The sequence below is a fragment of the Onychostruthus taczanowskii genome, unplaced genomic scaffold, assembly GCF_017590055.1.
Source record: "Onychostruthus taczanowskii isolate IOZ18803 unplaced genomic scaffold, ASM1759005v1 scaffold14, whole genome shotgun sequence".
Lineage (NCBI taxonomy): Eukaryota > Metazoa > Chordata > Aves > Passeriformes > Passeridae > Onychostruthus > Onychostruthus taczanowskii.
Genome location: NW_024498573.1, coordinates 11237710 through 11251726, shown reverse-complemented (window position 1 = coordinate 11251726; position 14017 = coordinate 11237710). Strand labels below are relative to the sequence as shown.

Below are 14017 nucleotides of genomic sequence, written 5' to 3'. Positions count from 1 at the left end.
TTCTTTTAGTGCTATCTCTGTGAAAATATAAAACAAATAAGTGTGTAGAATATGCTAGAATTGCAGAAAATGGATTTTAAGATGCTTTTTCAAAAAGAGTTGGGACAGACACATTAAATATATTGCCAAAGGAGTGCAATATGTTTTGTAGATTTCCTGCAGTACAAAAGATGGCACAACACATCAAACTTCCAGCAAGTTGGAATATTCTTTTAAGACGTTGTCTGAATTATAGAAAATTGTCATTTTACAGAAGTTTCTGCTATTTTTTCACTCTCAGCACTGAAGTTCACAGGTCAGGAAAACCATTATCTTGCTGCTTTGATTATGAGTGCAGTTGTGTAATTCCCCCACAGAACACTTGCTTAGTTCTGTGTGGTTTATGAGGAATCTCTACATTTCCTGCAACACCTTCAGTTGCCTGATGGCAGCAATTGGCCTCTCTTCATGGATATTGCACTGTCTGACTACTGCCTTTCAAAGACAATTGGGAGGAGGGCTGAATTCCAAACTGAATGAAACTAAGTCATTTCATTAATTCATTGTACAGCAAGAAATTTGTTAAGATGGAGAGCAGAGAGACCCTCTCTTGAATGTCAAGCAGGCTTGCCTAATTGTGATTTGTGAAGCTTTAGAAAGAGTTTCCCAAGGGAAGTTGTGGAAGACATGGTTCTATTATGTGTAAAGCTGCCTTAATTAATCTTGTCTGCTTTTATTTTTTGCGATATGCTTGAAATTATTGTTTGTTTCATTTATAAATTCTAAGGAATTTCAAACTACCTTGATGTATCTCAGATACAGAATGAGGTGCTCTGTTAGGTAGTGAGTAACTCTGTCACCTGCAACTTATAGGAAGATAGATATAGATATATATATATAGATATATATATAGATATATGTATAATGTGGTTAAAGATGTATGTAGTACAATATGTATCTGGGTCACTTTTCCATCCACTGTTCAGACCTTAATTTAAGCTGAAATCAGCTGGGGAGTTAATTGCTCAGAACAAGAACAAGGTGGCAGAATTTTCCAGGTGTCCAGCCTTTAACCTAGAAAATATAAAATCTATCATTTCCCTACAATGTTTTCCCTGAGTACTCATTGTGTATTTTTTGGGAACCACCAACAATGGAATTTCTGACTTTTCATTATAAAATCCTTCAGCATCACAGTTTAAAGATTACACTGTAAGGACATGATTCTAAGTTAGTATATATTGAATATAACTTTGATTTTAGTTAAATATTTATTCATTTGCACACTGGCAGAGGAGTTTTCTTCCAAAACTCAAACATGCACATATTTTTTAATATGATTAAGGGTTTGGGTTTTTTTCTAAAGAAAGTCACATACTCTGTATTTCCCCCAGTATAAATTAGGTGGATTCAGTTCACATGTTTTTTTCAGTGGAACCTTGAAGCTGCACAAGGCCAGTACCTTTTATTTTTGGTTTGCTTTTCCCCATTTAGTGCCTTGTCATTGCATGGCAGCTTCCAGTTCTCAAACTCACGCTGTTTGAGTGAGATTTTGCTGTGTTCAGATTGAGCTACTCTTGTGTGGCTGGAGCTGTGCATCTGGCACGCTGCATCACACCTGCAGCTGTGAATGTGGAGCAAACCAGGAGACAAATTTTCAATGATAATAGGATTAGCATTGGTAGATTTAATTCCTTTATCTCTCCAACTCATAAAACATCCATTGTTTTAGTGCTGGCTGGGATTTTCCTTTCAAATCAGATTTCTTTGAAGACTTTGGAAAACTGTTACCTGTGTGTAAATGTGATTAAGCTGATGCTGCAGCTCTTTATTATCTGAGCTATTAAGATTCAAAACCTGAACCAGTCTTGCTGTAAGAATGAACAGGAAAAGTATTGTAAGAAAGTCAGACATTTTAAGAAAAATGTCTGAATAGATTTGGTGGCACTTTATAATTTGAAAAATAGGATACAGGATTCATGATGGAAAAGTCGATGTTCACCACTGTTAAATTGGTTTTATCTCTGTCAATTTGCTGTTCTAAGACACAGAAAATAGATTTTAGATATTTTTTCATCTCCAGAGATAGAAATAGATTTTCTCATATTGAAGATTTTGTTGTGTCTTTTATTCTCTGCAGAAGTTCTAAGATCAAAGAACATGCACTGCACTGAGCAGGAGAATTGTCTTTGTGTTAAACCTCTGCTTGCAAACCATGAAGGGAGTTTTCTACCAGGGTGGAATTGGATTTCAGCACTTGTCCTGCTTTTCTCTTTCAGCCTGCCCTCCCTCTGCAAATGGCTTTGTCTGTGGACTCGGCTCGGTACCGCTGGCAGCGACGGGGAGCTCGCAGTCCCTCCCAGGCTCCCTCAGAATCAACACCACTGCTGCTTTCTGTCAGAGCCAAACCAAAACTCAGTCTAAACACGTGGAGGATTGTGCTGCCTGACAATGGGAGACAGTGGGAAGAGTGGAAACAATCTTCTACATTTTATTCTAGAAACAGGATACAGACCACAAAGTCCACGTGGTTCACTTTTTTGCCCCAAAATCTTCTGAGACAGTTTCACAGGTAAAAAAATTCATTCAATGTAGGCACACAGTTTGTGTGATTGGGACAGGGCTGGCCCAGCCCCATCCCCATGGCACAGCTGTGAGCAGCAGGTGAGCAGCACTGACAGCAATGAGCCATGGAGTGCCCAGGGGCACTGAGCAACTACCAAAGGGAGCAGAGGGCACACAGGGGCAGGGCGTGAGCAGGAGGGGTAAAAGGCTGGGCTGAAGGACAGGAAAGGCAGATACATCTAAGTGATGTGATGGTACTCTGTATGGGCTGAAGCTTTCTGAAATTGTGTGGTGATATTCTGTGTATCGTGGCCATCTCAGCTGCAACAATGCAATCAATGATCCTTGAGATTTAAGAACTCTCTCTGAAACTGTGATATTCAGGCATGCTGGAGAAGGGCTGCTTTTGTAGTTGCAACCATACTAAAACTTACGTGATGATAATTTGTAACAAAATGGCTCTCAGTTGGCACTGAAATGGTGGATTAAACCAAGCAAGTGCTTAACCACTGCTGTGACCAGCTTTTTTAATTGAATGCTGCAACAGTTCTCTTTGTAAAAAAAAAAAAAAATCAAGTTTTTATTTAAAAATCCTTCTGGTTTTGTGTTGCATAAACCTCTGGTTTTTAGAGCACAAAAGGAATTCATTGGATATGTTGAGACACTTATGAAATTCTGCTCAATTTTGATATATTTTTAATGTCACAAAGTGACTGTCTACAGATGTAGAAATATGTATGTGCAAGGTCAGGTTTTTTTCCAAATCTTAGTTTAAAATTATGTAACACCCCCCCCAGCATAATGAATCAAGTCAAAAAGATGCTCAGGGAACAATCATCACAATAAAGAGAAATGAAAGTTGTATACCCATCTCTAGCTTTGACATTTTTGTTCTGTATACTAGATTGGCCCATTCCTAACTTGGCTTGCCATTTGCAGAATCTTTCACAGATCCCTGATGGAAACATTTCTATCAATTCATTGGTTAGTTTTTAAAGTTTTGTTTGTCTTTTGTTTAATATTGTGCTTATTTTCAAGACTGAATTGCTGAGGGGCCATTAAAGACCTTGGATATCCCAGAGACAAATATTATTCCCAGCATGTGAGAAACTGGAGCTAGCTATAATAATATGAAAATTACTTCATACTATTCACAGGCTCTTCTGAAGAAAAAATTTGCATCTTGGTTAAGCAGCTGATTAATTTGTTCTGGTGAAAGGAAAAAGAGGGTAGAGGATTGAAATCATTAATGTTCCTTTGACACAGAATGGGGGTTGTTCATTAAGGAAAGGATACATTCTAATTTCTGACTTTTCATTTATTTTATACCTTTTCAGGCTGGGTAATCTTTACTTTTTCTTTCTGGTGGTTCTGAACTGGTTCCCACAAGTGGAAGTCTTCCACAGGGAGATTACGATGCTGCCTCTGGTTGTGGTGCTGCTCGCCAGCATGATTAAGGATGCTATTGAAGACTACAGAAAATACCAGTATGATAAGACAATAAACTTCACTAAAACCAGGGTATATGACAAGTAAGTAAACCAAATCAATTATTTGTTTCCTTGCTTCTGTTGTGATATAAACTGCACATCTGATTTTACAGTAACTCCCTCACTGACCTTTCAGAATACTGTAAGTTTGGAAGAACCATTACAAAATACTTTTTCTACCTTTAAAAATACCTTATTTATCTCACTTAAATCATCTCAGTATCACTGAGGCTTTGTTTCATATCACAACATTGTGTGCTGGTATATACGGGTTTTCATTCCAAGATTTCCAAGCAGCTTGTCAACATGCACAACATCCTCTCCCGATAGAAGAAGGATCTGGAGGACATATGGAACTTACTCAAGTCTGGAACACAAAACTAGGGCTGCACAGAAAACTAGAGCAACGTCTTTCAGAGGTCTCACACTAAAACTAGTAATAGTTTTAATTAATGATCAACTACATTCAAGGTGAATCACATAGTAATAATCAGGAAATGAAAAATCAGGATGGAAAATCATATAATAATCAGGAAATGAAAAAGTTTTAGGACTTCCAGTAAGCAGAGAGATCAATACAAGCCATCTTGGCTTTGGAGCTGGTGCAACACCTGGGGGAAGCTGTTTGCTCAGGACTGACTCAGAAGGAAGAAATAATTTCACTGCAATTCTTGTTGCAACATTTTGATTTCATCAGAGTTTCTTGTCCAAGTACTAACTTGAGACTGCTTACCCTCTCACTACATCATGAAGCAAACAGGAGTTTTCATTTAAAATAAGTTTCAATATTTGTGTGCTTTCCTTTTTTCATCTGCCCTTAAGCCCAAGCCACAGAGAAAAAAATTGCTATGGTTTACATACATGTCATTAGCTCTTCTGGAAATGAGCCCTCATCTGTGCTGACGTATTTATGTGTCAGAGGAAGAAGGATCAAAGGTGCTTAGGTGAGAGAGGAAGGTTTGGGGTCTGTTGGGGAGAAGGATCAGGCTGAGGGCCAATCCAGGTACATTGCATTTCACTTGCTTCTGTCCATGTCTGATTCCTCTGGCTACAAAATCATAGGTTTTGTATGATTCCCTTAGCTTGGGGGAATGGGGGTTGGTTGTTTGTTTAATAATAATCGATCTTATGGTCATGAAAACAAACAATAGATAGAGGAAATAAAAGAGAAATGCTCTCTGTACTGAGGCTCGTAGCAATCCTTTGTTGACATCTGGGACGCGGAGCTCTGCCCATTACCTTTGAGCTTCCTGGCAACTCCCAGGGTTATAAAGTGATTCTGAAACTCCTGGGGTGACCTGTGAGAATCGTGTGTGTGTTCTCAGCTTTGCCACTGCTCTGTGTTAAAGCAGAGACACTTCATAAGAGCAGAGAAGGGAAATGGTCTGAACAGGGCCTCCAGGCATCTGCTGGCAGGAAGAACAAAACATTCAGGATGCTTTTGGCAGACGTGAGGTGCAGCTGCCCCAGCAGGATCTAGGGCCTGGTGCAGCTGAGTCAGGATGATCCCTGGCCCTGGCTACGTGGAGCTTGGAGTGGAGGAGGCAGCCCTGGGATTCAGACATCTCAACTCTTCTCTCCACCATTTCGGAGTTCGTTTGGGCTACTGAACTCTTCTGACTTCATTGGTTTTCAACTTGAAGCTACTTTTTGAAAGAAAAACAAGATGCCAAGGAAAATTGCTCCAGGTTGCTTCTCTACAATGACATGGAAAAAACATTTTTTCAAGGAAACCTGCTGCCAGTGTGGTGCTCCAGACATGGAAATCCAAAATGAGGATCTGGAGAAGAGAGGAAAAGTAAGAAAAAGAAAGAAGAAAAATGAAAATAAACGTGCGATCATCTCCAATTTGCCCTTTGAAAGCAAGAAGAGGAAGGAAAATCCAAACAGATACTATGACTCCAATGAAATTAAGACCACAAAATATACCATCTTAACTTTCCTCCCTAAAAATATCTATGAGCAGTTACACCGCTTTGCCAACATTTATTTTGTGTTCATTGCACTGCTGAATTTTGTGCCAGTGGTGAATGCCTTCCAACCAGAGGTGTCTGTGATCCCAATTTGTGTTATAATGGCCATCACAGCCATTAAAGATGCTTGGGAGGACTTCCGGCGGTACAAATTAGACAAAGAAATCAATTATATGGGATGCTACATTTACAGCAGGTAAGCTTTGTATGGCTTCCATTACCAAAAACATTGGGTCAAGATCTTTGATCACTGGTGAAGCTTTTTGTTTAAAAAAAAATTAATAAATAACTGCTGAAAAATCACAGTCATTAGATGAAATAGGGAAAAGTCATGGCCACTGTGTATGACTGGTATTTGTTCTCATACAGGAAAATATTATTATTTTTTTTTAAGTATTGTTGTACTGGGAGTTGAGTTTCATTGTATTGGTGTGTCTATCAGACTCTTAGACATGCAGTGCCCTGAAAACAGGTGCTTAAAGAGCTACAGGCAGCTGAATTTCTAAGATATCTTCAAGAGGGTTTAATTCTACCAACCTAAGGTAGCACAGAAATAGATCTGTCACAGGACTTGTTTACATTCTTAGATGCCAAGAAATCACTTCAAAACCTGGCCCTTTGAACTACATTTTATTTTATACTCTATGTTATTAACTAGCTTTCAGTTATTTTTTTTCTTAGGTAGTATGTAAAATGAACCTGTAAAAACACAGTCTAGAAATGAAGGATAGTAATTTATGCCTCTGTTTAGTCACCTCTAAATGAATTAACTACACGTGTCTGTGCTCACTTCTTCAAAGTGCTTCATGACTTCTTGCTTTTAGGACAGTCAGAAGATTGGAAATTATGTTTTATTGTATCAAAACTGTTCTCTCAGCAAAGTAGCAAATTACTTCTCCCAGATAAAATATCACATCTGGGAGTCAGAAGTGCAAAATTTTCCATCTCCGTGAATGTGCCTGTCATCCCCCAAAATAATCAACAGTGCTTTACATTACATGTGCTTTCACGAGCAATATCTTGCAGAACTCTGGCTTTTATCACATGGGGCTGTCATTTCTCTTTGTTCTTCCTGAAGGTGTTTGTCAGATTTTTATTTTTATGTCCTGCTGGTTAAACAGGAAAGCAATAGGTTTGCTTGTTTAGGGGCTAAACTTAGGCCCACATATGATTTGTCATTTAAAAAAACCTGCACTCCTCTCCTTGCCAACTTCTTAATAAAAAGCTGGCATTTCACAGGTTTTTAAATATTGTGGATTTAAGATCTCTTCTGTGGTGAAGAATGTCAGTAGTTGTAGCTCTTTGGGTAGGGTGGCAAAGTGCCTTTTCTGTCTATCTTTGAAATTTCAATCTGGTTGAATGTTCTAGCTTTTCCAGTGTTGCGTTTGCCTATGAGGCAATGGATTGTTTGTTAATACTTGTTAAAACCAGTACAGGACAGAATAAGTGGGGCAGTAGTAAGTGCTCATGAATAAATCTGCAGAGGGATCTTATTTATTTCCTCTTTACACACAGAAACCATGCCAGGCTAGATCTGAAAGCCTTTTACCATGAGAACATGAAGTAGGGAATACAGTAGAACTTGTTTTGTATAAGGGAAAAATATCCAACATGGAATTACGACATATATTCCAATCCAGATTCAAGATTGTTATACAGAAACATAAGACAGGGCTGCCTTAAAATTGGTTATTCCATCCCATAAAAAAGATTTTGATCTATGAATCAGTCTTGTCTAGGATCTTGTCTTTCACCAAAGTTTTATGGCCCAAAAAGGTGGTGTAAGGGAAAGGAAAATGTGAAGGCTTCAGACTGCAGCATTCATCCTGTCTGAAAAAATTGTGTGTAATAACAATTGCCATCAGATCAGTCACTACAGCTTATTATATTATGAATAATTTCAATCAGGCTTCTCTGGTGCTTTTGGAAGCTGATATTTCTTGTTCTTCTTGCTAGCTGCAAAGTCATGGAAGGGCACAATGTCTTCTAATTTTCTTCCATATGAATCATGAAAATAGGTAATTGTTTTAACATAGGTGAAAGTCTTTTTGGGACACTGCAAATTTTGTTAATCTTGTGGCAGCAAAAAGTTATTTCTAATAGAACAACTGATCTTCCATCCTAGATTAAATATTACTTCGATTTTAAGAGGTAATCTTGGAGTGTATGTTGTCTTTATTTCTGATTTTAATAAAGACTCTGGCACCTGTTCCAAAAGAAATACAAAGGCAAACCAAACTTTTCTAGATACTGAATGTTCTCCAAAGCTTTCTTGAAGACCAGGGCAGTAAATTGCCCTCTTTCAACAGAGAGCAAGGAAAATTAAAATTAAATAGGCTGGCATGTAAACATATTTATTCTAATTTTCTTTTCACAGAGATCAGCTGAAATGGGAACTGTAGTCTGCTGGTCAAATGAAAGAAAAGACACTTCCAGTAGTGTATTTAAAGAATGTACAATTGAAAAAATGAGAAACAATTAATAGGCATTAAAGTGTCCTGGGGAGATGCAATAACCCAGATGTTTGATTGAGGAGTTTGTACTTTTGGAACAAAAACTTTTTGATTATCCTCTGTAGACAATCTGCTGTGCTATTGGAATAAATCACACACCAAAAGGAGAGAACAAAAAATTGAATTGCAGATGGTACAGACCTATGTTTAAATGCCTGGTTTCTCATGGTGTTCTTTAAAATGTACTTTGTCTACTTTAAAATTTTCCAAGCAACGTGGACTTCCATTACTACAAAATGCCAAAGCATTTTCTATGATGCTATACTTTATTATCCCTCTTTAATTGCATTTAAATTTCTCAAGTCACCTGATTTCATGGAACCCTAATTAGTTAGACTCCATCCATAAAAGTTAATTATAATCTTCAAATATGTGTGATTTTTATCACGTTTGCTTTGCTTAACCCAGATGTGGGTGAGGCTCTGTAGTGACACAGGGTCCCCAGGCAGGTGCAAAGGAGAGCTGCTGTATTGCAAAAACCAGGCCTTTTTAAGCAGTTAGCCCATTATCAGTTACATAGTTTTAAAGCATAACAAACATAATTCAACCAACCACCATACACCACGATGTGAACACACCATGGTTATATAATTTGTTTTCCTACCCCTAACTCAGCTGAGTCTCTTTCCCACAGTCCTTTTCTACTTAGCCCAAGTAGCAGGCCTGAGCCATGGTTTTACAAGAGTAACAAGGCTCTTATTTATAAGGCTGTACCTATATGCAACACCCAGAGACATTTTGGTCAAGACTGGCACAGATTACTCTTTTCATCTTTCTAGTCAGTCAGTCCCTCCAAACCTCCCATGGTTATTTTTCTCTAAACTTTCTTCAGTTTGCCATTAACTTACTAACAGGGGCCAGCACTGAATGTGGTACACAAACCTGAAAGTGAATGTCAAGCAATAGTTGCTAAAAGCTATTATATATATTCAATTCCCTTGAAGTTGTATAATGTTCAAGGAACTAATTGATATGAAATTATTATATAGGTTGGCTGTGATATACCCCAAGGGTAATATCAAGTTCTTTAAGTACTCCATAGCATTCAGACAGGTTTTTGCATCAATTTCACATTTTTGAAAGATTAAACCTATTTTTTCCTCAGTGTTTTAGTAGACACTAAGATACAAATGCAAGGGCTATGCACAGTTCAGTATGGCATAGCAGCAGCCACAAAAACATTAACATGATTTAAGCTATTCATATTTCTTAATTGTAAGAACCTAATTCAGATATCTGAGACAGTGACTCAGAGAAACCTTGTTCATGTGCCATTAATCATCCTGTGGCCCTTTTGGAGAAGTAGGTAAGCCAACAGGCATCCTAAATGAGGTAGCCTGATTACTCTTTCCATAGAAAGTTCCTCTGTAATGCTTTCAGACCCTGTCATTTTCAGGTACTTCCTACAAGCATCCATCTCTTCCTCCTCTCTAAGCCCACTGATGCCTGTGGCACAAAAAGTTTAGGCTGGCCTTCACTCTGACTCTTTGTCTACTTAGGGTAAGTTTTTAGAACATTTAAAGATTTTTGTGTCAGCACTAACTCTGGGTTAGCCCTGGAGCAGAGGTATAGAAAGAAGGAAAAAACAAAGTGCTCTTAACTGTGGTGCATGAAATCAGAACTGCCAACAGCTGAAAAACTGAAAGTGGCTTAATCTGGTCCCACTGTTTTGAAAGAGAATTAAAATTTTTCAGTCAATTCAAGTATTGTGATTCTGTGCTGCAATTTTCTCTGACAGCAAAGGAGATTTGCTTGCCTTCAGGTGACCATACATACTTTATGGGAAGCTGGGCAGCAAAGGCTGCCCTTCTGTTTGAACCTCCTTCACCTGCTCTGTTCAGCTGGATTTCTGAACAGAGGATTGTTCCTCCTGTGGGTGCTCCCTCCCCCTCTCTGTGATAGTGCCAGGGATGCAGTGACCAACAGAGGTATGGGGAATCTGGAGAAAAGGGATAGGAACATGCTGGAAAACAGGAACTGACCTTCTGTCAAAACTCAGAGTTTAAAGAAAAACAATTTTTCTCTGGACTCAGAAATATCATATGCAACTCATTCAACCCAAGGTGAACCTGAAAGTTTGTAAAGTGGAAAGCAGGATGAGAGGAAAATCCCATTCTGACAAGGGCACAGTGAGCTGAAAGATTTCTTGCCAACACTTAATTTAAAGTGTTGGTCAGCAGCACTGAGTTTTCACTTGTTAAAGAACCTTTTCTTTCTGTTTTTTTTTTATTTTTGTTTTCTGACAAATCATAATTTTAAAGACTAGAAGCCTGCTGGAGGCTTTAGTGGGTTCATTTTATACACAAAAAAAAGGGCTACAACCTGTGTCCCGTTCAAAACCTCACCACAGGCAACATTGCAGTCTGTTTTCTTGGGCATAGCAATATCAAGGCTCCAGTGGTACCTTCCTTGAACAGTGTAGGAGTCTCATCAGCTGGATGCTGAAGACCTCCGATAGATGAATTCCTGTGACAGCCACAAAGCATGCACTGGGATTAGTTGCAAGTTACCACCTCCCCTGCCTAATGTTGAACATGAGTGTTGTTCTCTGGCAATGGGCATCCCCTGCTCTGCCATCCCTCTAATTTTTGTCTGCTCTTCATGTACTGTGGAAATGTTGTACCTAGTTTAGCTGTGGATACCTGAATTAGCAGTGAGTTTGACTGAAGGCACAAACAGCGCCTTCGGCTTGAGGCATTCTTCAGCCTTGCAGAGAGCTGAGAAAATGTCCTTAACCAACACAACTCTGGTGTGTTGTGTCACCATGACACTGCTTGAAACCAGTGCTGCCAAAATCAGGAGGAAAATAAAACATTTTATGTGGGATATGATGATTGTGTTGTGAGGAATTATGGGACAAGCTGAACTGACTAAATGCAAACCAGCTCTCAGCTGGTCCAGGCAGCAGCACTTGAAAGTGGAAGAGCAGTGAGCTGCAATTGTTGTCAGTCAGGGTGCATTGCTGCAGGGAGGATCCTGGGTCCCTGTGGAAGAAAATCCATAAAATACATTACTAAAGCTACCACTGCTTCATGTATTGCTTGATCAGAGCTTTCTTCAAGATCTATTACCTGCCAAGACAATTAAAGCTGCTTCACAGAAAAGGTGCAATGGCTTAGCAGCAGGTAATGACTAAACATTAAGACCAAATAAATAAGAATCTCTGGCTTTGGCTCAGAGACCTGCAAAATCATGGCCTTGTGGCACTAAGATTCAACCTAACTGTCTGAACTTTTAAAATACCATTAAAACCTGGAGAGTGGCAGGTTTCTACCATGTGACCTCATGAGCTACATGGTCATATAAGGATATGACTACCAAAAAAGCTGATGTAGGCTGTGCTTTCCAGAAATTTTGCAAGTTAATGAGAGCCCATAGAAACTAATGCTAATGATTAGGAGACATCAATTGAATCACCTTGAAATTATCTGTTCCTTCCCGCTGGTGCCAGGAAGAATTGTAACAAAAGTATTTGGTTCAAGACAGTAAAAAAATTTTAAAAACTCCTGAATACAAAAATCTACAGTTTACAAAATTAATCTAGTAAAGTCTAAGCAACATGCTGATTACATCTGTTTTATTTTATTTCCTCAAAGGTGAGTTAAAATAAATCCAAAACCATCTATATGAACAAATAATACATTTATAAAATTCTGCTACTTACTTAAAGTTTATGTAAGCTTCAATGGGCTTGTATCATTGAGAAAGTTACTTGTTATGCTGCTATAGGCAGTTTAAGCACATGAGGAAATAGGATTTGTTACTAGCATTGAGGAATTTGTAATGCCAGTATGATACAAGTGCATGCACTTTATTAGACTTCAGAAATATTCCAATCTAGTTGTTTTTAAAAGGTGCTTTTGCAGTCTTAACATAGTGTTCAAATCCTGAGAGTTTGGTGCTGTGGGGAAGGGCTGGGGCTGGGTACAGGACTGGGCACTGCCAAATTACATCATTGATGCTGATGGGATGGGATGGGATGGGATGGGATGGGATGGGATGGGATGGGATGGGATGGGGTGGTGGCAGGAGCAGTGACAAACCCACCCACACACCCTGGCACCTTCCCATGCCCAGGCAGCATCTGCAGCACAGGAACATCATCAGCGAATTGTGCTGTACTCTGACCTATGGACAGTTTCCAGAATCAGTTGCTGTCTGACCTAGTGCCTTCCTTGAGTCCTAAATCTGCTCCTTTGTTGCCAGTTTTTTTGTTTTGTGGAAGTAGCTCCTAATGGTGAGGTCATGGACATGAAGAGATCTTTGAAAATATTTTGTGAGGAGTTTGCATATAAAAGCTGATATAATCTTTGTTAGCATAAAATTGTGCAAGATTTTTATCTGCAAAAATAGACTGTGAAGGATAAGCAGCTGTGTGATTCAACCTGTTGCCCATGCAGAACCAGGATCTCAGGATATTGGTGTTTTTCATAAAATAGGTGCTGCTTGAAGGAGGCCATTTTCAAATATAGCATTCTAGCAAACTTACACACAACAAAATAGAAATATGTAGGTTTCTCTATTGACAACACTGATACATTTTTCTATGTGCCATGACCTGGTGACAATTTGGGGGGGCAGGTATAGTACAGAACAAACAATATCTTTATTTTGAACTGCAAAGGATCCTGAGATGGAGCTTGCAGTAATTCTAGGGAATAAGATTCACTGGATTAATTGTTTGATAAAATGTTTCTAGATGACAAAGATTTCTGAAGATCTTTGTCTAAGACAATCTAGGAGACACACATGTGGTGGAGTGCATGTGAAAAGTTACTTTTATTTAATCTTTTATGTATAGCAGAAAAATAATTTTTATTTCCCTCCATCCACCAGGAATTTTGGTCCTGTTTTTGTTTGAAGTTTATCTTTATTGAATCCAAGAAAGTGAAATCAAATTGTTGACACAAAGTCAATATTTTATTCAAGTTCCCCCATGATCTCCAACTGCAGCAGGACTTTTTTATGGTCCTTTTTTTCCCAGAAATGCCTTCATAAAATCTGTTTAGTTCAGACCTTCTGTTCAGATTTGATGAGTTCAATAACAGTTCTGGCAGACATCATTTTGACTGTTCAAGGCCTCTTTTCATTGGCAGTATCCTCTGATGGGCATCACTGTGATACCTATGAGCAAGGGCACATTTTTGAATGTGCTTTTGATAAATTGCCAGGTAAAAGAGAGCAGGGACTGAGGAATTTTCTTCTTACAACTTGTCTTCAGTGTGCCACAGCCCTGACACCACATGCTGTAAGAATCAAGTTTCCAGATTCCCACCTATCGAAAATCCCCACATCTGGTGATTTTTATTTTATTGGCTCAATACATTTGCCCTTTTTGTGTGTTTGTATATTTGTTGTCAGAGCATCTTGGATTTATTAAGCTCCTCTGTATATTTAGCAACCAGAGCTTGTGCTGTTAACTGAACAGAAAATGGGCAGTGTTCCCAGTTACAGGGATTGCTGAAAGGAAACTGCTTCATCTGAAAAATCTTGTTAG

General features: G+C 38.7%; 1 protein-coding gene across 1 annotated transcript in view; it reads left to right on the top strand.

Annotated features, from left to right (window-relative positions):
- Positions 1-2276: 2276 nt before the first annotated feature.
- Positions 2277-14017, top strand: part of ATP10B (ATPase phospholipid transporting 10B (putative)) — a 62782-nt gene continuing 51041 nt past the window's right edge. Inside the window, exons 1-2 of the mRNA XM_041397887.1 lie at positions 2277-2551; positions 3882-4076. Coding sequence (XP_041253821.1) covers positions 2277-2551; positions 3882-4076 — 470 coding nt within the window. The remainder of the gene's footprint in view (positions 2552-3881; positions 4077-14017) is intronic.